Below are 21,219 nucleotides of genomic sequence, written 5' to 3'. Positions count from 1 at the left end.
CATCCCTCAGGGTTACGGGAGCCACAGAGACTCAGCGGTCTCACCCCAGGTCACGTTCAGCCCCCGGGGGGGATGTGGATCTTGCAAAAGAGCCACGATTTGCAGCTCCTGGTGTGCTGCTGTGTCATGGGCTTGGGACGGCATCACCGGTGAAACGGTGGGACTTGGGGTCCCCCGAGCTCTGGGACCTCCATGGGGTGATGGAGCAGAGCATGGGGCTCCCTCCTTCTCCCCCATTTTCTGGGGCTGAGGTGGGCAGGATGCTTGTGAGGCCATGGCCAGCATCTTTCGGTGCTGTCTGGCAGGGGGGTCCTTCACACCCTGCTTCACCCCGTGGCGCGAGAGACCCGCAGGGGACAACCCACGGTGACCCCAAAGACGTGCCACCCCGCTCCCCTGCCTCTCTGCCTGCCGAGCCCTGGCAGGAGGGAGGTCGCTGGCGGGTAGGTGGATGTTACGAACAAGCTGGGCTGGGCTGGGGGGTGTCCCCCAACCCGCTGCCAGCTGAAAAAACGGATTCAAATTCCCTTGCCCACCTGCTGGTCATCACAGAGCTCATCAAAATCACCATGTCCCAGAGAGCTGGTCCCTCTGCCAGGTGGGGCTGCCTGATGGCTGGGGGGATGCTGGGAGCTATGGGGATGCCAGGAGCCATGGGGATGCTAGGAGCTATGGCTGCGGGCTGGGGGGCTCTTCCCCTGCCCCAGAAAGCCCGGAGGGGCTTGTTTGGGCAGGAGGGGGTGCAAGAACACGAAGGAGCTGGAGGATGCTGTGAGGACCTGGAAACTCGCATGGTCAGGGTGGGAGTTTGGGGGTGCGGAGGGCTGGGAGGGTACATGCCCGTTGGCTCTCTGCCCTGAGCTTCCTGCCTTTCTCAGGTACTAATTTTTTTAATTTATTTTTTTTAAACTTACGGAAACTTAAAAGCTTTGCGCTGTCTGACTCGCTGCCGAGTCCGGTGGAAAATATCAGAGTGCGAGAGGCAAACAGGCACACGCAGCCCCATTTCCTTAGGAAATGAGGCTGCAAAATAAACCGCTGTGCACTCGTGGGTCGGGGATTTTGGTTGCGCGTGTGCATGCCGTGGGGGGAGCCGGTGCAGTAGCCCTGAGCTCAGCTCAGCCCAGCTTTATGCTGGCCCTGGGAGGCTCCGGTGGGTGCTGGTGGGCACACGACATCCCCCGGCACACGCGGGGCTCCGACACCCCCATAGCTGGGGAAGACCCCAGCCTCAGCGAGGGGCTTCGGTGCTGAGGACCCCGCAGAGCTGTGCTGGTGGGGGATGGCTGGGGAGGGTGAGCAAAGCCTCTGATGGAGGGGGGGGCACAGGGAAAGCCCCCAGGAAGGAGAAGCCGCGCTGGCTGACGGGGATTTTCGCTTCTGAGCCGTCATATGATGTGTCTGTTCAACAGGAATGGGGAACTGGGAACCGGGGAGGGACAGGAGCGGAGGACATCCACCCGGCGAGGGGGGCAGCCTGGAGGGGGGCCAAGGGGGACGGAGAAGGGGCCGTGGCGGGACGGGGTCCCCCAGCTGGGCTGCCCACTGGGGGTGGTGAAGGGCAGCAGAGCCAACGCCGAGAGCCGCGGTGCTCCTGGGCAGGAGGACATGGCTGGGATGAGGGAGGACGGTGGGGAGTGGACCCCCTTGCTGGGGGGGACACCCCTCAAGAGGCACGGGCCGGCGTGCGCAGCCGTGCTGGTGGTGGAAGGTCTGGAGCGGGCGGCTTTTTTTGGCATCACGGCCAACCTGGTGCTCTACCTCACCAGCGGCACCTTTGGCTGGGGGGGCACCCAGGCATCCCGCGCCTGCCTGTTCCTTCTGGGGGCATCCTACCTGCTCTCGCCCGTCGGCGGCTGGCTGGCCGACGTCTACCTCAGCCGCTACGGCACCGTGGTCCTCAGCTTCTTGCTGTACCTGCTAGCCACCTGCCTGCTGCCCGTCACCACGTCGCTGGACGGGCGCCTTTCGGCGTGCGGGCAGCTGCCCGCCGCCACCATCCGAAACTGCTCTTGGCACCATGGTGGGACGTGCCGGGGGCAGCCCCCCGAGCAGTATTGTGCCCCCACCATCTACAGCGGCCTCCTGCTCTTGGCACTGGGCATCAGCTCCGTCAGAGCCAACCTTACCCCCTTCGGTGCTGACCAGGTGAGTGTGGCAGGCGGCGGCATCCTTGTCCCTCTGCCCCTTCCCAAACGGCTCCTCCCGGCTGGGTGCTTACCCCACACCGTGCTGCCATGGACCTGTGGGTCTCCCTTCCCCTTCTGCCGAGCCAAGGGGGGTAGAGTGTCCCAAGGGGTGGAGGAGATGTGGTTGCACCCCGTAGATACCCTCCAAACCCTTTGAGACCCTTGGGACATCCTTGGTGGGGGAAGAAGGGAGGGAAGCCAGGTGAGGGGTGGGATGGGGTGCGGGAGGGTGGTGGGATGGGGCATGGGGGGATGTAGGAGGGTGGGGGGACAGGGGTTGAAGCAGAAGCCCTGCGCTCAGGGCTGAGGTTTGGTGCCGCTGGGCCTGAGAGCCGGCCCCGGGGCCCGTCCCTCCATGCTGGCAGGTGAGGGACCAGGGTGGTGACGCCACGCGACGCTTCTTCAACTGGTTCTACTGGAGCATCAACATCGGGGCCGTCTTCTCCCTTCTGGTGGTGGCCTTTGTTCAGCAGAACATCAGCTTTCTGGCCGGCTACCTCATCCCCGTCGCCTGTCTTGCCTTGGCCTTCCTCATCTTCCTCCTGGCCACCCCTACCTTCGTCACCAAGCCCCCCACAGGCAGCCAGGTCTCTGCCATGATCAAGCTGGCCCTGCAGATTTGCGGCTGCACCCGGCTGGGGGGCACGGGGGCCAGGTGAGAAGGGTTGGGGGGGTCTGCAGGGGGCTGAGCCCTCCCAGCCCTGGCCTCTCCCATGTGGTCACTCTCCCCAGGCTGAGCACTCGCCGATGGGAGGCTGGGGACCCTCTCCCCAACAGCAGAGCCCAACCTGGAGCCCCGTCGCCTGAGGAAGACCTTGCCAACTTCCGGGTGCTGGTCCGGATCCTGCCCGTGATGCTGACCTTCATCCCTTACTGGATGGTCTACTTCCAGGTGAGGTGTGGGGTGGGCTCTGCGCTGAGCAGGGACCGTCGGTGGTGGTGGGTCCGTCCGGGACCGGAGCCCATGGAGCCACCATCCCGCTGCCTTTCAGATGCAGTCGACATATTACCTGCAGGGTTTGCACCTGCACATCCCCAGCATCTTCCGACACAGCCAGGACCGTGCCAGCACCCTCCAGGGCTATACGGTGAGAGATGGAGCCGGCAGCTCTGTGGACCCGATGGGTGGGAGCCGGGGTGGGAGCCAGGGCGTTCCATGAAATGCTGAGCTCCCCGCTGTGGGCGAGAGCTGGGGCTTGACCTGCCTTTGCCCGCCAGTTCCCAGATGCTTGGCTGCTCCTGGCCAACGTGGTGGTCTTGCTGGTCTTGGTGCCCCTGAAGGACCACGTCATCGACCCCTTCCTAGCCAAGCGGAGGCTGCTGCCGTCGGCTCTCAAGCAGATGGCCCTGGGCATGTTCTTCGGCCTTGCCTCCATCCTCACAGCAAGTAGGACCCGGGCTGGGGTGGGATGCTGCCGCAGGCAGGGGCTCAGTGGGCGCTCAGCCCCCCGCTGCCCGCATCCCACAGGCATCCTGGAGCGAGAGCGGCTGCAGTACGTGCGCCACAACCAGACGGTGCTGCAGCTCGTCGGCAAGGACCGCTACCTGGCCGCCACGCTGCCCATCTGGTGGCAGGTCCCCCAGTACCTGCTCGTCGGCAAGCTCTTTGCCAGCATCCCTGGTGAGCGGTGCCTGCCTCCCCCAGTTCCGGGGGTATCCACCGCAGCCCCCCGCCACAGCAGTTGGGTTTGGTGGAGGAACCCCGAAGGGTTCGAGCCTTTCCCCGTGCTCTCTCTGCTTTCCCGCAGGCCTGGAGTTTGCCTACGCTGAGGCCCCCAAGTCCATGAAAGGAGCCATCATGGGTCTCTTCTTCTTCATCTCCGGGGTGGGCTCGCTGCTGGGGTCGGGGCTGCTGACCCTCCTCTCACTGCCCACCCACGGGTGGACGCACTGCCCGGAGGACAGCGGTGAGCCCTGACACAGGTGTCACCTCCTGCTCAGGGTGCCTTTATGGCCAGCAGGGATGGGGTGTGGGGCATGGGGGTGTCCTGAGGGCCAGCCCCCCCAGCTCTGACCACCCTCCTGCTCCCAGGGAGCATCAACAGCTGCCGCATGGACAACTACTTCTTCCTGCTGGCGGGGATTCAGTCGGTCGCCTGCCTGCTTTTCACCTGGATCTCCAGACGCTACCAGAGCCAGCCGCTGTGGATGGGTGCCCCCCACCTCTGCACGGGGCCGGAGGACGACTCGTATGGTGCCACGGGGGGGTGATGGAGCATCACCCCCCTTCCCTGGGGCCAGGGATGCTGGTCCCAGTACCAGCAGGGCAGGGGTGGGGATAGGACCCCGGCAGCCAGAGCGATCACCCCATCTCTGTGGGTTTTGGGGGAGCTATGGGGATGGCTCGAGCCCCGATGGGGGGCAGAGGGAAGGGGAAGGTTGGGTGGGTGCCAGCCCAGCATGGGGAGCCTGTCGGGAGCAGGGTGATGAGGGGGGTGTCTCCTGCTGTCACCCAGGGCGATCTAGGGGTGTCTCAGGGATCACCAGGACAGACTGGGGGGCTAGGAAGGGACTGGAGGGGTGGAAATCCTCACGGCATCCCTGAATAGTGACCTGCTGGCCCATTGCCTGTGGCTGCTATTGCAGGAGAGATGCTTTGCTGGGGCTTGGGGGGGACCGGGGACCAGCCATGGGGTCGGGGGGATATCCAGGACCAGGCAGGGACAGGCTGCTCCCTGGTTCTGGGTGTTGGGGCTGGATGGGCGGAGGAAGAGGAAGGCAGCAGCCCTTTCCCCACAGCAGGACATGGAGGAAGGAGGTCCCTTGCCCCAAGGTCACCCTGGCTGGGCCAGGGCCAGGACTGGCCCCCGAGCCCTTCCCGTGACCAGCTCCCATGTTTGTCCCCACATGGAACCAACGTCAAGGGCACGTGCCCGTCCCCAGGAGCCCAGCGGGCTCGGCCGTGCCTGGCAGAGCCGGTCCCTGCCGGCAACGCCATGGTGTTGTCCCCCAACACCGCACGTCCATCTTCCCCCATCCCTACTGCCCCTGCCCTGGGACGGTGGCAGGATGCGACCCGCTGGTGGGAGCAGATGCCACGGCACGGGGGCTGCCTGTCTTTTTTAAATATTTTATTTTTGTAACAACATCAGAATTAAAAATCTTCCATAAATAACAGCCCCTCGCGGCAGCCCCTTCCCAGGGCGTTACAGGTAGAAAATGCCAGTCGTACAAAACGGATGCGTGGCCGGGGTGAAGGGGGCGAGGGCGCGCGCCCCCCTCCTCCCCGCGGCGTGGGTGGGGCGGGGGGCACGGGACCCTTCCCCAGGATCAGACCACAGGACTCATCATCATCATCATCATCATCACTATGAACACAATGTCGCAATGAGACCCAAAGCAGTAAGGGCAACCCCGGCTTCCTCCCCAATGCCACCGAGGCGGCGGGGGGGGGGGGTCTGACGTGGACCCCAAGGAAGGGGACGCTCTGAGCTGGATGGAGACCCCCCCCCCCACCTCTGCGGGCATCTGGGGCAGGTCCCTTGGGTGGCCCAGCTGAGGCAGGGCTCAGGCCACCAGGAGGGATGGACAGCGGTCCCCAAGAGCAGCACAGCCCGCTGCAGGCAGGGGAAAGGGGGGGGGGAACGTGTGTCCCCCCCTCCCCAGGGCAGCACAGGGAGGAGGTCGGTCCCTTACTGGTTTGCCCGGGGCTGAGCGGGGGTGCTGGGGGCCGCTCCCCCCGGGATCAGGAGCTACCCCGGATCCTCTCCATGTAGCTCCTGAGCTCCTCGGGGTCCCGCAGCCCCATGTCCTCGCACACCCAGCGGATGTCATCCTCGCTGGCCACCAGGATGGACTGGACGTTGGGAGCGGGCTGGGGGGGCTCCTCGGGGACCCGGGGAGGGGCGAAGGTGACAAATTCCACCCGCTTCCTCCGGCCGCCTCCCGGCGTACCCCCTTCCTTGCGGGGCAGGGGAGCCGCGGGCGTCGGGGTGCCGGGGGGACCCCCAGCTTCGGCGCCCGGCACGGTGCCCGGGGGCACCCCGCAGCAGCAGCGCCCGGTTTCGGTGGCCGTTTCGGGGGCCGGGGGCTCGGGCTGCCGGCGGTCCAGCTGCCGGCTCAGCTCCTCTTGGTCAGTGCCCAGCCAGACCCAGTTGTGGGGCTGGGGGGCTGAGGGGGCCGCGCCGGCATCCGGCAGCTCCTTCTGCTGGTACCGCAAAACGAAGAAGATGCAGTTGACGAGGAAGATGAAGATGGCCAGGCAGAAGACGCCCAGCAGGACGTACATGCCAATCTCCAGGTCGGTCACCCGCTCGGGAGCCTTCACCATCTCATCTTCCTCCTCTTCCTCCCCGCCGGCGCGGTTGTGGCCGTAGCCTTCCTCCTCTTCCTCCGAGGAAGACCCTGGCCCCTGGAGCTTGGTGGAGGCAGGTCCCACGCCGGCGGGGTCCCTCCGCCGCGGCTCGCTGGCCGCCGTCACCGCCTCTCCCGACATGGCCCCCTCGGCCCGCGGGAAGGGCAAGCTGGGCCGGGGGCGACCGCCACGGGGCCGGGGGCTGCTGGGGGTTGGGGTACGCCGGCCGACCCCAACCTCGAGCCAGGCGGTGCCGGCGACCAGCGCGGCCGCCCGGTGCCGGCCGCGACGGCAGGCGTCCGGGGGTTGCAGGCTGAGCTGCAGCAGAGCCCCCCGCCCCGGTCCCTCCGCCACCACCCACGGGCGGGCGGCGGGGACGCCGGGCGAGCCCCCCACGGTAGCCACGGCGGGATCCAACGAGGTCACGCTCAACGCCGCGTCCTGCCAACCGTACAGCTCCAGCGGGGCCAGCGTGTGGTCGGAGAAGGACAGCCAGACGGACAGCGTCGCCTCCTGCCAGGGATGCCGGGTGAGATGGCACCAGGGAGGTGGGGAGGGCACCGGAGACCCCAGCACCGACCACCCCGAGCATCCAGGATCAGACCCCCCCCCTCCCTGCCCCTCTCACCTGCTTGGGGGCACGCAGGGTGGCCGTCCCCTGGGCGGTGGCGGTCACCATGCCGGGGTGGCCCGGTTCTGCCCGTAGCGTCAGGGACAGCCCCGACACCACCTGGGCATGCAGCTCCGTCACCGTCACCTTCTCCTCCGACACCACCAGCATCTGCTCCCCCAGGATGGAATCCGAGAGCGGGGAGCGGACCTGGGGGCACCAGAGGGACGTCGTGAGCCCCCAGACTTCACGGCCTCTGTGCCTCCATCCCCTACCACCCCTGCCCTGGCCCCCCAGCCCCCCATTTCTCTCTCCACAGCCTTTGCATTCCTCAGCTCCCCTAGGACCCCTTTCAGCCCCCCACTTCCCTCCCTCCAGTACCTGCACCCCCCCATCTCTCCTCTGCCCCCAGGACCCCCTCCAGCCCCCCATCTCCCTCCCTCTCCCCCCAGGACCCCCTGCAGTCTCCTATCTCCATCTCCCCAGCCCTTGCACCCCCCCCCAGGACCCCCCTTCACACCCTGCACTCCCCAGCTCCCCTCTACCCCCAGGACCCCCTCCAACCCTCTGTCTCCATCTCTACAGCCCCCTACACCTCCAGGACCCCCCTTCCACCCCCTGCATCCCCCCCACCCCCCTCGAAAGACAAGCCCCCAAGCCTACCTCCACAGACGTGACCCCGGGCTCCCGGCCGACCACCACGGTGCCCCCCTCCAGCGAGGCCACGCGGGGGTCCTGCACCCGGGTCCGGCCGGCCACCAGATGGGTGACATCCAGGAGCCAGTCGGGGCTGGGCAGGTAGGCGAGGTGACGGCCACCGTCGAGTGGGTGGGCCACGAAATGTGCCAGGACCCTCACCGCCGTCCGCTGGTACTGGGGGCGGCAGCCCCGCGACCGCCGCTCAGCCTCCTCCCCGGGCTCCTCCGCCTCCGCCGGGGCGCTGGGGGTGGCAGGGACACTGGTGTCACCAGCCCCGAGGGGCTCAGTGGGGCTGCTGGGGCGCAGGGCAGCGGGGGGGACGCGTCACGAGCGTGTGGGGGCTCAGCAGGGCAGGGCTGCACAGCACCATGGGGCTCAGTGGGGCAGGGACATGTGTCACGAGCGCGTGGGGGCTCAGCGTGGCAGGGACATGTGTCACAAGCGCGGCGAGGCTCAGCGCCCGCTCTCCCTCCTCGCTCGCCGCTGTGGCAGGGAACAGTGGCGGGGGTCGTCCCCCCCCAGCCCCGGGCGCTGAGCTCACCTCTCGGGGCCGCCGGGCAGGCGCCAGCCCCGCACTTGCTCCAGCGCCGTGTCAGCCAGCTGGACGCGCAGGGGCAGCAGCGGTGCCCAGACGGTGAAGCGCAGCGAAGCGTGCAGGCGCCGGGACCAGAAGTCCACCCGGGCACCCCGGGCACCCCGGCTTTCCTTGCCCCCCACGAACACCGCATCGCAGGTATCCGAGACCTGGATGGGGGGCAGGCAGAGGGGCAGGAAGAGCTGGCAGCCCCCAGCCAGGGTGGGGGGGACGTCGCAGGGGGAGGACACCGGGACCCCCGCTCACCTGCAGCACCTGCTTGTCAGCCGACTCGCAGCCCGGCGGCTCGGTGAGCTCGGTCACGCCGCCCCCCGCCTCCACCGCCACCAGTTTCACCGGCACGGCGCGGGGGACCCCCGTCAGCGGGGCAGTGTTCAGGATCTCCAGCTCCTATGGGGCAGAGCAGGGCTGAGCTCGTGGCCCCACAGGGGTGGGCTGGGGGGCCGGGCTGGGGGGGCACCCACCTGCACCAGGGGGATGAGGGCACGGACGTCCCGCTCCGACACCTGGATCTCCCACACCAGTTTGTCCTTCTGGGCCTCGGGGTCCTGGCCGGGGTACTCCACCTGCCAGGTGAGGGGCCGCGCCGGCGCCAGCCCCCCTGTCCCATTCTCCACCGCCAGGTCCAGGTGCAGGAATGCGGCGGAGTCGGCTGCCCTGCATCACCGCACGGGGGTCAGGGATGCCCCGTGTCCCCCAGTCCCCCCACTGGGCCATACTGGGATGGGAGCAGTGCAACACACAGGTTCCCTTGCTCTGACTGGGCCATACTGGGATGGGAGCAGCGCAATGCACAGGTCCCCTTGGGCCATACTGGGATGGGAGCGGTGCAACACACGGGTCCCCCTGCGCCAACTGGGTCATACTGGGCTGGCAGCAGTGTCATGCACAGGTCCCCTTTACTTTGACTGGGCCATACTGGGAGGGGAGCGGCGCAAAACACAGGTCCCCCTGCGCCAACTGAGTCATACTGGGATGGGGACAGTGTCATGCACAGGTTGCTTTTACTGTGACTGGGCACCACTGGGCTGCACTGGGCCCCCATGCAGAAGCCCCCTCCCACAGCGGGGGTCCCCAGGAGCCGGGGTGCCGTGCCGTTCCCTACCTCCAGCCGCCGCGAGAGTCCCCGCTCCGCCGGCACGTCACCACGGCCGTCGAGTGCTTGGGGCCCCGGGTGCGCTCCAGCTGGGCGGTCCAGGCGGTGGGGGCCCCGGGGCGGGCAGCCACCACCTGCAGCCCCTTCTTCGCCTTGATCCTGCCGGCGGATCCCCATCACACAACGTCCCCCTCCCGGCACGTGCCACCCTCCGCGGGGGTCCCCTGCCTGCCCAAGGCGGGGGTCTCACCGAAGCGTCAGTTGGTCGGCGGTGAAGTTGTGCCGCAGGGCGAGGGTGGCAGTGAAGCGCTGACCCGGGCGAAGCGTGGCGTCGGGCACCCGCAACAGCACCTTGTCATCCAGCCGGACCTCCTGCCGTCGCGCCGGCTCGGCCGCCCGTAGCTCCAGTGAGCCCAGGTACCACGGTGCTTCCCCGCCACGGCTCCGTTCCCGGCCCCCAGCACGGCCGCACTCCCCCGGTCCCACCACGCCGTAGTGCAGCTCGGCGGACTCGGGGGTCTCGGGGCGCCCGGGGGATTCGGCTGCCCGGCGGCGGCTGCGTGGGGCAGGGGATGCCGGAGAGAACCAGCGCGGGGGGATCTCCAGCTCCACCACGCAGACGCCCAGGGGTGCCTGGAGGGGAGAGTGGGACCCTGGCTCAGGGTGGGGGGGCCGAGCAGGGCAGCCCCCCCCCCGGCAGAAGCTTTGGCCCCTGGTGGGTGACACTGACCTGCAGGCGGCACGTCCCACGGGCCACCCGGCCACGGTGGTGTGCGTGGAGGGCAACGCAGGGCAGGTCCCGCTCCCTGGGGTGGTCCCGCTCCCTGGGGTGGTCCCGCTCCCCGGGGTGGTCCCACTCCCCAGGGTGATCCCACTCCCCGGGGTGGTCCCGCTGCCCGGGCAGCCAGTCGGGACCTTGCAGATGGAAGAGGACGCGGGCGAAGGGCTCGGCCGGGGACACGGCGCTCTCAAGGGACACGGCACGGATGGCCCAAGCTGCCGAGCCGTCCCTTCCCGGGGGACTCTCCGTGGGCACCTCCTGCAAAGGGACAAGGATGGCGGCAAGGGGGACAGGCTGCCCCGGGGCAGCGGGGACGGTGGGGGCCATTTTACCTGCCGGGTGCTGAAGGGTGGGTAGGTGGCCTGGACGAGGGGCTGCGTGGCGGAGCTGTGCCGCAGCAGCAGGTAGGTCTCGGTGCGGGCATGCAGGGAGGTGTTGGCGGGCAGGTCCTGGTCTGCCCGCTGCAGCCGGTAGTACTCGGGCACGCCAAGCAGCTCCAGATCCGCCGGCAGGTACACGGGATCTGGGGGGTCCCCGTCACCCGTGGCTGCGAGGACAGGGACTGTGTCACCGGCCTCAGGGGCCACGGAGGGAAAGGGCTGCCCTGGGGTGGCAAGCGGGGGGGGAGCCTCCGTGCCCACTTCCACGTCTGAGGCTGCACCGCGAGAAGAAATCCGGCTTCGGCACTGCCGCGGCACCGCACAGCCCCCCACGCGGCCATCCCAGTCCCCTTGGGGACAGGGTCACCCCGTGTCTCCCAGAGGTTGTCCCTCATGTGATGCTGCACCGTCGTGGCCCCCCCCCGGGAGCGGGTGCCGGAGGGCGGCGTGGCACCCCACTGGTGCTGGGGTCAGCGTTGGGGGGGGGGTCAGCGTGGTTCCCCCAGGCCTGGCTGCTCCCCGTTAACGAAGCGGCGCTCGTCAGGCTGCCCCGCTCTGCCAGCGGCGTGGGGATCCGCTCCCCCGGTGGGGAGAGGGACGGAGCCGGGTCCCTCAGGGTGGGATCCAGGATCAGGGGCTCCGGATCCCACGGATCCCCGTGCGCACGGAACAGATCCCACCGGGATACCCGGGTAGGGGACGTTACCCACGGGCCCGGGGACAGATCCCACCCGATCCACAGCTCCGCGGGCAGATGGCGGGGGATCGGGGCAGCGGGAGAGAGGAGCGAGGCAGATCACGGCTTCCCGTGGGCCGTGGGGAAGCGGATCCCCTCGGACCGCAGGGATCCCGAGCGGATGGGGAGGAGATTCCCGCCCCCCCCCCCCCCCGGGATCACAAGGGATCCCACGTTCCTTGGGGGATCCCCTCGGGATCGCGGGGGATCGAGGGAGCGGATCCCGGCGATCCCCAATGCCTGGCGGGGGGGGGGAGGGTGCAGGTCGCCCCGGATGGCGGAACCCCGGTGGGAGCGGATCCACGCGGGACGGCGGGGATCCCCGGCGATGGGGCGCCGACCCCGGCTCGGGGCTGCCGGTGCCGGTGCCGGTGCCGGTGCGGCCGCACTCACCCGAGGCGCAGAGCAGGGCGGCGGCCAGCAGCGCCAGCCGGGTCCCCGGTGCCGGTGCCGGTGCCGGTGCGGGGGCCATGGCCGGGCGGGCTCCGCGGCGCGTCCGTGCGAGCGGCGGCCGCCGCTCCCGTCCCTCCGCCTCCGCGCCCAGACAATGGGGCCGGGGCGGGACCGGCACCGGCGCCGCCTCGTCCCGCCGGGTCCTAAACACCGGCCCTGCCCGCCCTGCGCAGCGCCGGGCACCGCTCCAGCCCCGCTCCCCAAACCCGGTCCCAGCCCCGGGCTGCGCAGCGCCGAGCACCGCTCCAGCCCCCATCCCACTCCCCAGCCCCATCCTCACCCTCATCCCTGCTCCCCATCCCACTGCCCAGCCCCATCCCTGCTCCCCATCCCTCTCCCCATCCCTGTTTCCCATCCCTCTCCCCATCCCGCTTCCCATCCTCATCCTCATCCCTGCTCCCCATCCCTCTCCCCATCCTCATCCTTGCTCCCCATCCCCATCCCTCTCCCCATCCCACTCCCCATCCTCATCCCTGCTCCCCATCCCTCTCCCCATCCTCATCCTCATCCCTGCTCCCCATCCCTCTCCCCATCCTCATCCCTGCTCCCCATCCCTCTCCCCATCCTCATCCTCATCCCTGCTCCCCATCCCTCTCCCCATCCTCATCCTTGCTCCCCATCCCCATCCCTCTCCCCATCCCACTCCCCATCCTCATCCCTGCTCCCCATCCCTCTCCCCATCCTCTTCCTCATCCCTGCTCCCCATCCCCATCCCTCTCCCCATCCCACTCCCCATCCTCATCCCTGCTCCCCATCCCCCCCTGCTCCCCATCCCACTCCCCATCCCCATCCCTGCTCCCCATCCCACTCCCCATTACCATCCCCACTCAGCACCGGGCACAAAGGAATCATGTGGAGACCCCCCGAGCAGGGAGGGGACTCTCACACCAGCTGGTGTCCATCCTTCCTTGTCCCACCCTGATCGGGGTGACTGGGGGACACTGGGCGGGGGGGGGAACTGGGGACACAAGAGGGACTGGAGGGCAGACGTGGCCGGGGGCACGGAGCGAGCAGGAGGGAGGCAGAGCAGCCGGCCGCAGGGCAGTGGGGATGGCTGGAGGGCGATGGGGACGGAAAAGGGGCTGGATCCTGGCACGGATAAACACCCCCCCCCCCCCATGCTCAGCACCGGCCTTAGCAAACAGAGAGGGACATACGCAGGGCAAGCGTGTGGCACCCTCCCTGCACCCCAAAAACGAGCCACCCCCACAGCCCCCCACTCCTGTTCACCCTGAGTGGGGTGGGGGGGTAGCCGGGCAGCCCCTGAGGGGAGCCCCCAAGCTCCCGAGTGGGCAGCCTGCTCGCTGCTCCCCGTGCCCTTTCCCCGCAGGAAGAGCAGCTGAGCCAAGCCAGGATGAAATCGTATTTATTCAAAACCACATATCAAAACAGTTTAAAAAGCAGCTTAAAACCCAAGGACTGACAACGCAGGGCCCGGCTGCTAGCCCTGAGGGGGACTGCGACCCCCCCCTGCATGAGCAGAGCCCCCATTTTGGGCTGGGGAGATGCCCAGGGTGGGGAGTGGGTTCCCCTCTACGTGCCAAGCCGTTACCGGAGCTGGCTGGATGGGCGAGTGGGGATTAGGGGTCTCCTCCCCTCTGTGGTGGGCCTGGATTTGGGGCTGGGGGGGGCACAGGGGGCTGCCAGGGCCATAGCAGGACCCCCACCCCAGGAGAAGGCACTCTGGGCTCACATGAAGGCACTGTGGTGTGTACGCAGGGAGGTGGGTCTCCAATTTTGGGGGTGCTGCATTGAGGGAGGGGCCCTTTCTCTGTTCCCCCAGCAGGACAGGGGGTTCGTGTCCACCCCCAGGGCAGGGGGGGGCTAACGGGAGCAGCACCCCCAGGGTGAACCGGGGCAGTGGTGGGGGGCAGAGGAAGGGGCATGGGGGCTCAGCAGGGAGGACACATGCTTGGGGGGATGGAGCCAAGCCAACGGGGTGCACTGGGGATGCTGCAGCGGAGTGGGCTGTCCCCCCAGGATGGTGGCAGGAGGTGGGGGAGGCCTCACTCCTCCCGGTTACGGGGCCCCCCCCACTTCTGCCGCCGTCGCAGCTCTTCCACCTTCCACTCTAGGCTGCGCACGGCGGCATCCAGCTGGGGGCTGGGGCTGGGGGGTCCTACTAGACACCCCAAAAGGGTGTAGAGCACCCACAGCCCCAGCAACATCCCTGCCTGCACCGTGGGGCTCTCCTGGGACACCGCGACGTGGAGGAAGGCACCCAGGAAGCAGCAGAGCTTCACCCAGTGGAACGCCCGCAGCAGCAGCCCCCACAACCGCGACAGCAACCAGGAACCCACCAGGGCGGCCAGACCCCACAGCAACACCCGTTGCACCTCGCCGGGGCCCAGCATCACCGAACGTACCAGCCGGTCCCCTGGGAGGGAGGCGGGTGTCATACCGACGGCACGGCGACAGCAGCGGCGGCGGGGCTGGGTGCCAAAGCCATCCCGCAACCGGGTTCCTCTCCCCCCCCCCCCCGCCACCCCCGGCCCCCCCAGCTCACCGCTGATGCCGGAGGCGGCCAGGAGATCCCCCAGGATCCCGCAGAGCGTGGTCAGGGCTGCCGAGATCCCCGAAGACACTATCCAGAGGGTTGCGGCGAGGCTCTGCGGGGAGAAACGGCACCGGAGCTGGGGGGGGGAGGGTTGGCGGCCGGTGGGTGGGACGCAGCCCACCACCACCACGTCCCTGCCCCACCGGGGATGGCTCCTTCGTGTGTGCCGTGGGGCCGGGACCTCACCTCCGCCACCAGCCGCAGGGGCTGGGGGCCCACCCAGCTCTCCAGGGTCGCCCAGGCGGCTCGGCCCAGCCGCGACAGCAGGTCACCGGCGGCGTCGGCGGCATCGGCGGCGGCCGGGCCTCGAAAACCGTCCTGGCCGTCCTCCACCCGGTCCCCCGCCGTCACCCCGAGAAAGGGGATCCAGAGCAGCGTGGCCAACAAGGCCCGGCACCCCACGTCGCCCCCCATTTTGGACCCCCGGGTCTCTGTGGGGAGAGGGAGAGCGGGGTGGGAATGGTACAGGACCCCCCTGTCCCCGGCCCCCCCCGGCCCCGGCCCCGAGCAGCTGACGCCTTTTCCCCCTCCGTGCCGGGGCCGCCTCCGTCGCCCGTAAGCGGCAGCGCTGGCACCGTCCCAGAATCCTCTTTGGGGAACAGCCAAGGGCAGCGGGGTCCGTGTCTCCCCCCCCACACTGGCCTTTGGGGTCCCCCGAGCGGGAGGGGAAGGCCATGGCCCCAAAGTGGGGGGTCTGTCCGTCCATCTGTCCCCCCCCCACCGGGGCCGAGCTGGCCCCAGTGCAGGCCCGGCCGCTCCGGCTATCTTTAGGACGGGGATCAGGGACGCAGCGCCCGCCCTGCCCAAGGGCACGGGCCCGGTTTTGGGAAGGGGGGGGGGGTCTGGCACCCCCGGCCCCGGAGGAGGAGGACGAGGGAGCGGGGTGCTCCGGGATGGGGCGCAGCCATCGTTGTCTCCCCCCCAGAAGACCCCGCACCCCCCTCCCCGAGTACCCCATTCCTCCCCGTCATCGCCCCCCCCCTCCCGTGTGCCCCATCCTGCCCCCCCCCGTGTCACCGGGCGCTCAGCCCCTCTCCGGTCCCTGGGTGCACCCCCCCCCCGCCATTCCCCCCGTCTTGCTGGGGACCCCCCCCAGACCTCCGGGGGGGTACAATACCCCTTCTCCCCCAGTCCCCATGACCCCCCCTCCCTCCCTCCTCGTTCCCCCGAGTGCCCCCACCCCACCCCCCCTCCGCGACCCCCCCCCGCCTCCCGGGGACCCCCCCTCAACCCCCGGGACCCCCCCCACCCCCGAGTCCACCCACTCCCGGCCTGCACCCCCCCTTTTCCAAGATCCCCTCCCTCCCATGCCGTCTCACCCCGGGGTAACCCCCCCAAGGCCCGGTTCGTGTCGCCGTTCCCCCCCCCCCCCACCGCCGCGACCCCCGCGCCGGCGGGGCAGCGCTCAGCGCCACCGCAAGGGGGCGCTGTGGAGCCGGGTGGGCCGGAGCGCGGGGCACGACGGGAGCTGTAGTCCACAGCGACGGCGTCCCGTTGCATGCCGGGAGCCGGTCGCTATGGCAACTGATATCCCCAAACACACCCCCAAGAGGGCGGGGCCCCAGAGATACGCACACCCCCCCCAGGGGGCGGGGTCCCGTGGCGACGCGCGGGTCATGCTGGGAGGCGCCGTTCCCGAGGATAGGCGGGGGGGGGGTGCGCGCGCTGGCGCGGTGCAAGCCGGGAGCGCTTCCGTTTCCGGCGGCGGCGGCGGCGGCGGCGGCCGCGTGAGCCGTTAGCGACGGGCCGCCGCGAACCGGAACCAAAACCAAAAAAAAAAAAATCACAATCAAACCGGAACCGGAGCGTGGTCGCCGTAGTGGGAGTACCGCGTCTTCTCGGTGTCCGCCATGGCTCTTATCTGCTCCAGTGAGTGCGGGAAGCGGACGGTGGCGGAGAGAAGCCCCCCCCCGCTGGGCTGTGTGGAGGGGGCGGTTTACCGGGTTGAGAGATTACCGGGAAGGCGGCGGCCTCTGTCAGGCCCCGCCAGGCCCTGGTCGGTGCCGTAACCTCTTCCCCTCCGCAGTTTCCAACGAGGTGCCCGAGCATCCCTGCGTCTCCCCGGTTTCCAACCACGTCTACGAGCGGCGGCTGATCGAGAAGTACATCGCAGAGAATGGCACCGACCCCGTCAACAACCAGCCCCTCTCCGAGGAGCAGCTCATCGACATCAAAGGTGACGGGGGCGGGGGTGGGATTTGGGGGGTTATGCCGGTTCTCCCCCCCCGCCCCCGGGGGAAGCACCAGAGGCTTCACCGTGTCAGGAGCGGGTCCGTGGGACGGAGGGATTGACGGGAAGGTGGAGGATGGGGTTGACGCGTTCACACTGTCTCGTTGACAGTTGCCCACCCGATCCGGCCCAAGCCTCCGTCTGCCACGAGTATCCCGGCCATCCTGAAAGCCCTCCAGGATGAGTGGGTAAGCGCTGGGTCACGGCTGGGGACGGAGCTGAGCGCTAGCGGCTGCCTGCACTGGGGCTAACGCATTTCTCCCTGCCTGACTCTGCTTTGCCCCGCTAGGATGCCGTCATGCTGCACAGCTTCACTCTCCGCCAGCAGCTGCAGACAACACGCCAGGAGCTGTCCCACGCGCTCTACCAGCACGATGCTGCCTGCCGTGTCATCGCTCGGCTCACCAAAGAGGTCACCGCTGCCCGAGAAGGTGAGGTGGGGGCTGTGGGCCTCAGGGAGGGGGAGCTGGGGAAGAGAGACCAGCGTGTGGCCCAGCAGCAGGTAGTCTTGGTAGCGATTGCTGCGCTGGTTGCCTTCTCCTTTCCCCTTCGAGCGCCTGTTAAACTCATGGCCTTTCTCTGCCTCCGCAGCTTTGGCAACTCTGAAGCCACAGGCTGGCCTCATCGTGCCTCAGACGGTGCCGTCCTCCCAGCCAAACGTGGCGGTAAGTCCCTGCTGCCCGTCTTGGCACTTTTCCCCTTGGTCCCCCGCTGCCAGTCTTCACTCATTTTCCCTGTCTTCCACCTCTGGGTGTAACCAGCCCCATTCTCTGTCCCGTACAGGGATCTGGGGAGTCCATGGATCTGGGAGAGCTTGTGGGCATGACCCCTGAGATCATCCAGAAGGTAAGGGGACTTCCACTTGTGCTGCCACAGGCTTTAGGGGTGGCTGTTCTCCAGCTTTCCCCCACGGGAGCCCCAGTCAGTCTGTGAACACCCTTCTCTTGTTTCACAGCTTCAAGACAAGGCTACGGTGCTGACCACGGAGCGTAAGAAGGTAAGCGGCCCCGTCTTGTTCCAAAGATGCTGCAGCAGCCAGGGCGTGCCGTGCCCCGAGAGAGGCCGATGTTTATCTCCCATACTGTTTTCCTTTTGCAGAGAGGCAAGACGGTTCCAGAGGAGCTGGTGAAGCCAGAGGAGCTCAGCAAGTACCGGCAGGTCGCCTCACACGTGGTGAGTGCTGTGATGTGAAATTGGGGCTCTAAAACTCCCCCCTTGTAGCTTGGCATATAGGCCTCTCCTGTGCCGCTTTGCAGCATCAATAAGCGACAGATCTGCTGCTGGGCAGAGCAAGGCGAGGGTCGTGACTCTCTGTGCCACAGCCAGCAGGGACCTGTGCTGCAGTAGATGTGGCACAGGCTCCCGCTGTTGGAATGAAACACCCTGGGCTCCCTCGCAGGCCTCTCTATTCCCTTTGGGGGCGTTTTCTTGCTTGTGGCATTAATCTGGCGTTCTCCTACCTCGCGCAGGGGCTGCACAGCGCCAGCATCCCAGGGATCCTTGCCTTGGACCTCTGTCCTTCCGATACCAACAAGATCCTCACCGGTAAGGGAGCCTCCTCCGCTTGCTGGGGACTGCTTGGTGTCAGCTAAGAGCCTGTGGCTGCCTGGGAGCAGGTCCCTTTCTCTGTGCTTTCGGGGGATAGAGGTGGGGCAAGGGGCATGAGGGATTCTCTCGCCTCATGGCAAAGCTTCTCAGGACAGTGGTCCCCAGGAAAGGTGGGTGGACTTGGACTTGGTTGGCTGCAGACTCCTGTCTCTCACCGCTCCCCACTTTGTTTTCCAGGCGGGGCTGATAAAAACGTCATCGTCTTTGACAAGAGCTCGGAGCAGATCCTGGCGACGCTCAAAGGGCACTCCAAGAAGGTTACCAGTGTTGTCTTCCATCCGTCTCAGGTGCGTTTGGCCTCTTCCCTCACAGCCAGGCTGCCCCAGATCAGGCTTTCTGGGCCCTTTTCTGGTGCTCTGTTCCGGTGGGCTCTCCACCTCCGTGCGGGCTGGTGATGGGCCAGTTCTTGCCTGTGGGGAGTGCTCTCGGATGGAGAGGTGAACGACTTTTGACGTTAACTTCCCTGTCTAGGACCTGGTATTCTCAGCTTCTCCCGATGCTACTATCCGGATCTGGTCTGTGCCCAACGCCTCGTGCGTGCAGGTCGTCCGTGCCCACGAGGGCTCTGTGACGGGGCTGAGCCTCCACGCAACAGGCGACTACCTCCTCAGCTCTTCTGATGACCAGGTGAGACCCAGCCCCACACCACAGGCCCCCTCCCCACTGCTGCTGATCTCTCTCTACTCAACGCAATGTTCCTCTCTTCCAGTACTGGGCTTTCTCTGATATCCAGACAGGCCGTGTCCTCACCAAGGTGACGGATGAGAGCTCTGGCTGTGGTAAGGCTTACGGCTAAGTATCCTCACCCCGGGGGGGCTGTCACAAGCCTGCGGAGAAGGGATTTTTCTGCCCACGGGTCCCTGGGCTCTGGGAGCTCAGAAGAACTCGGGCGGGGTGGGGCCTGCTAACAAAGTCAGAAAGTCTCCCCAACCCTCCGAATCTCCCCATGTCTCTGCAGCTCTCACCTGCGCCCAGTTCCACCCGGACGGGCTCATTTTTGGAACTGGGACGATGGACTCTCAGATCAAGATCTGGGATTTGAAGGTAAGGCTGGCCCTGGGTGTGCAGGGATGGGGGACAGGGAGGCGGTGCATTGGGGGTGTGCTCAGTTTGGTGCCCAGCAGAGTGTTCAGTCCGAGGTGCGGTGCCCGTGTCTGCTGGAGTGGGCTTTGGGGAATCTTTTCTGAGGTTTCCTCCAACAAGATAAAGCTTTAGCTCAAGAGCAGTCACTTCTGGTGCCGTAGCTGGTGATCAGGGGTTGCCTTGTGACAAGGTGCTGTTTGCTGTGTCCCCAAGAGAATCGGCGAGGAGGAGGAGGGTTCGCAGGCAGGCTGCCTGGCTCTGCTGCGGGATGAGTCTGTGCTGGATGCGCGTGGGCCTTGCTCGGTCCCACAGTTGTGAATTTGTCAGCGCAGCCGCGCTTTAGCGATGCACTGTAGCTCCAGCGCGGGAGCAGCTTCGGCTGTCAGCAGGTCAGCTCTATAGCACCGCGTCAGCCTGTCGAGCCGTAGTTCAGGGCAAGTAACGAGCAGGTGGAAGCGGCACAGTCTCCGTTCACCTGCCTATGTTTTAACGCTGAAGCAGACTGGTGATAGAGAGTCGAGCTGCGGTTGCAAGGACCTGCTCTCTGATTTCCCGGCTGTGAGGGTGCTGCGGTTCCCTGCTGGCAGCCTGTCTCTAACTGCCTTATCCCCAGGAACGCACCAACGTGGCCAACTTCCCGGGGCACTCGGGCCCCATCACCAGCATCGCCTTCTCCGAGAACGGCTACTACCTGGCCACGGCAGCGGACGACTCCTCTGTCAAGCTCTGGGACTTGCGTAAGCTTAAGAACTTCAAGACGTTGCAGCTGGACAACAACTTTGAGGTGTGTAACTGTCCCCTTTTCCCCCCATTATGGGCAGGCTGGCAGGCTCCTCTCCCAGTGCCCACCATCCCCACTTCCGACTGCGCTCCTCTGCTTTGGGGGAGCCTGATGCGGAAGTGCTGCCCACCCTGGCACCCCGAGAGGTCGTTTGGAGCTTTCTGGGCCTGGTCTGAAGCCTCGTTCCCCTTCTCCTCCGCAGGTGAAGTCTCTCATCTTTGACCAGAGCGGCACCTACCTGGCCCTGGGCGGGACGGATGTCCAGATCTACATCTGCAAGCAGTGGACGGAAATCCTCCACTTCACAGGTGAGGGGCTGGGGGACGTGTGTAGGTTCCCTCCCGGGGAAAGAAAACACTCTCCTGGGTTTGCAGAGCGAGCTGTGGGGTGCAGGCACGGAGATGGCCGGGCTCTGCCCATGCCACCCTCAGCGGGGAGCGGGCAGGGACTAACTCCGCTCGATGCCGTAACCACGGGCTGTCTTCCCTCCCCAGAGCACAGCGGTCTCACCACGGGAGTGGCTTTTGGCCACCACGCCAAGTTCATTGCCTCAACGGGCATGGATCGGAGCCTGAAGTTCTACAGCCTGTAGCCCTGGGTGTGGGGCCGGGGTCTCACTGCCGTGCTGGGATTTGGGGTGGGAGGGTGGGAGGGAGTATCGGGGCGGGGGGGTGGGGAGGGAGGGAGGCAAGTGGTTCATTACTTCTCTGGGCTCCCCTGCTGTAGCTGTTGGCAGAGGGGAAGTTGGATGTCACCTTCCCCGTGCTTCATGAACTTGTTGTTTTAGTTTTCTTCTTTTCCAGTTTTGTGTGTGTCTTTTCTGGCTTTAGATTCTGTTCAGTGATTGTAACTGATGCAACAAAAGGCTCTAACCCTGGCGCTGGTGGATGTTTGTGGCTGGGATGTGTGGAAGGAGGGAGGGAGGGAAGGACTGTGCAGGTTTTGTAAGCAGTTATCTAGTTTCGTTATGGAAATAAAGAACTATTCACCATAGCGGTGTGTGCCAGCCCCTGTTGTCCTGGGAGTAAGGAAGGTTCCTGTGAAGGGCTAGGGTGTAGCACAGAGGCGAGGAGGCTCTGACACTGGGGTGGGCCGGGGGGCATCGCAGCCCCCAGCCAGCAGGGCTG

At 67.0% G+C, this 21,219-nt stretch overlaps 4 protein-coding genes across 6 annotated transcripts; 2 read left to right on the top strand and 2 right to left on the bottom strand.

Moving 5' to 3' along the window:
- Positions 1 to 643: 643 nt before the first annotated feature.
- On the top strand, positions 644 to 4,785 carry SLC15A3 (solute carrier family 15 member 3). 2 transcript variants are annotated; one of them, XM_069804237.1, is made up of 8 exons: positions 644 to 2,148; positions 2,555 to 2,844; positions 2,922 to 3,081; positions 3,182 to 3,277; positions 3,408 to 3,576; positions 3,658 to 3,810; positions 3,938 to 4,096; positions 4,222 to 4,785. In XM_069804237.1, the coding sequence occupies exons 1-8, from the start codon at positions 1,393 to 1,395 to the stop codon at positions 4,398 to 4,400; spliced, it is 1,962 nt and encodes a 653-aa protein (XP_069660338.1). In that variant the 5' UTR covers positions 644 to 1,392; the 3' UTR covers positions 4,401 to 4,785. The 2 variants fall into 2 exon arrangements, with proteins under 2 accessions (XP_069660338.1, XP_069660339.1); XM_069804238.1 differs by lacking the exon at positions 3,658 to 3,810.
- A 460-nt stretch (positions 4,786 to 5,245) lies between these two features.
- On the bottom strand, positions 5,246 to 12,099 carry TMEM132A (transmembrane protein 132A). Its single transcript, XM_069804236.1, has 11 exons — positions 11,774 to 12,099; positions 10,597 to 10,811; positions 10,214 to 10,522; positions 9,734 to 10,116; positions 9,493 to 9,642; positions 8,852 to 9,044; positions 8,634 to 8,777; positions 8,334 to 8,536; positions 7,757 to 8,033; positions 7,112 to 7,303; positions 5,246 to 6,996 (listed from the first exon to the last, which is right to left on the bottom strand). The coding sequence occupies exons 1-11, from the start codon at positions 12,087 to 12,089 to the stop codon at positions 5,875 to 5,877; spliced, it is 3,504 nt and encodes a 1,167-aa protein (XP_069660337.1). The 5' UTR covers positions 12,090 to 12,099; the 3' UTR covers positions 5,246 to 5,874.
- Positions 12,100 to 13,183: 1,084 nt separating this feature from the next.
- On the bottom strand, positions 13,184 to 15,187 carry TMEM109 (transmembrane protein 109). 2 transcript variants are annotated; one of them, XM_069804234.1, is made up of 3 exons: positions 14,577 to 15,187; positions 14,340 to 14,466; positions 13,184 to 14,210 (listed from the first exon to the last, which is right to left on the bottom strand). In XM_069804234.1, exons 1-3 carry the CDS (start codon positions 14,802 to 14,804, stop codon positions 13,840 to 13,842), a joined length of 726 nt encoding a protein of 241 aa, XP_069660335.1. In that variant the 5' UTR covers positions 14,805 to 15,187; the 3' UTR covers positions 13,184 to 13,839. The 2 variants fall into 2 exon arrangements, with proteins under 2 accessions (XP_069660335.1, XP_069660336.1); XM_069804235.1 differs by having other exon boundaries at positions 14,340 to 14,442; positions 14,577 to 15,146.
- Positions 15,188 to 16,053: 866 nt separating this feature from the next.
- PRPF19 (pre-mRNA processing factor 19) lies at positions 16,054 to 21,085 on the top strand. The gene is made up of 16 exons (XM_069804233.1): positions 16,054 to 16,259; positions 16,417 to 16,566; positions 16,732 to 16,808; positions 16,910 to 17,051; positions 17,212 to 17,285; positions 17,404 to 17,466; positions 17,576 to 17,617; positions 17,719 to 17,793; positions 18,090 to 18,165; positions 18,406 to 18,515; positions 18,700 to 18,855; positions 18,938 to 19,007; positions 19,187 to 19,272; positions 19,925 to 20,095; positions 20,295 to 20,400; positions 20,587 to 21,085. Exons 1-16 carry the CDS (start codon positions 16,241 to 16,243, stop codon positions 20,682 to 20,684), a joined length of 1,515 nt encoding a protein of 504 aa, XP_069660334.1. The 5' UTR covers positions 16,054 to 16,240; the 3' UTR covers positions 20,685 to 21,085.
- Positions 21,086 to 21,219: the final 134 nt, after the last annotated feature.

This window comes from Haliaeetus albicilla, chromosome 16, assembly GCF_947461875.1.
Source record: "Haliaeetus albicilla chromosome 16, bHalAlb1.1, whole genome shotgun sequence".
In the NCBI taxonomy this organism is placed as follows: Eukaryota; Metazoa; Chordata; class Aves; order Accipitriformes; family Accipitridae; genus Haliaeetus; species Haliaeetus albicilla.
The sequence above is the reverse complement of the archived record's forward strand: the minus strand, read 5'-3'. Positions and strand labels throughout refer to the sequence as shown.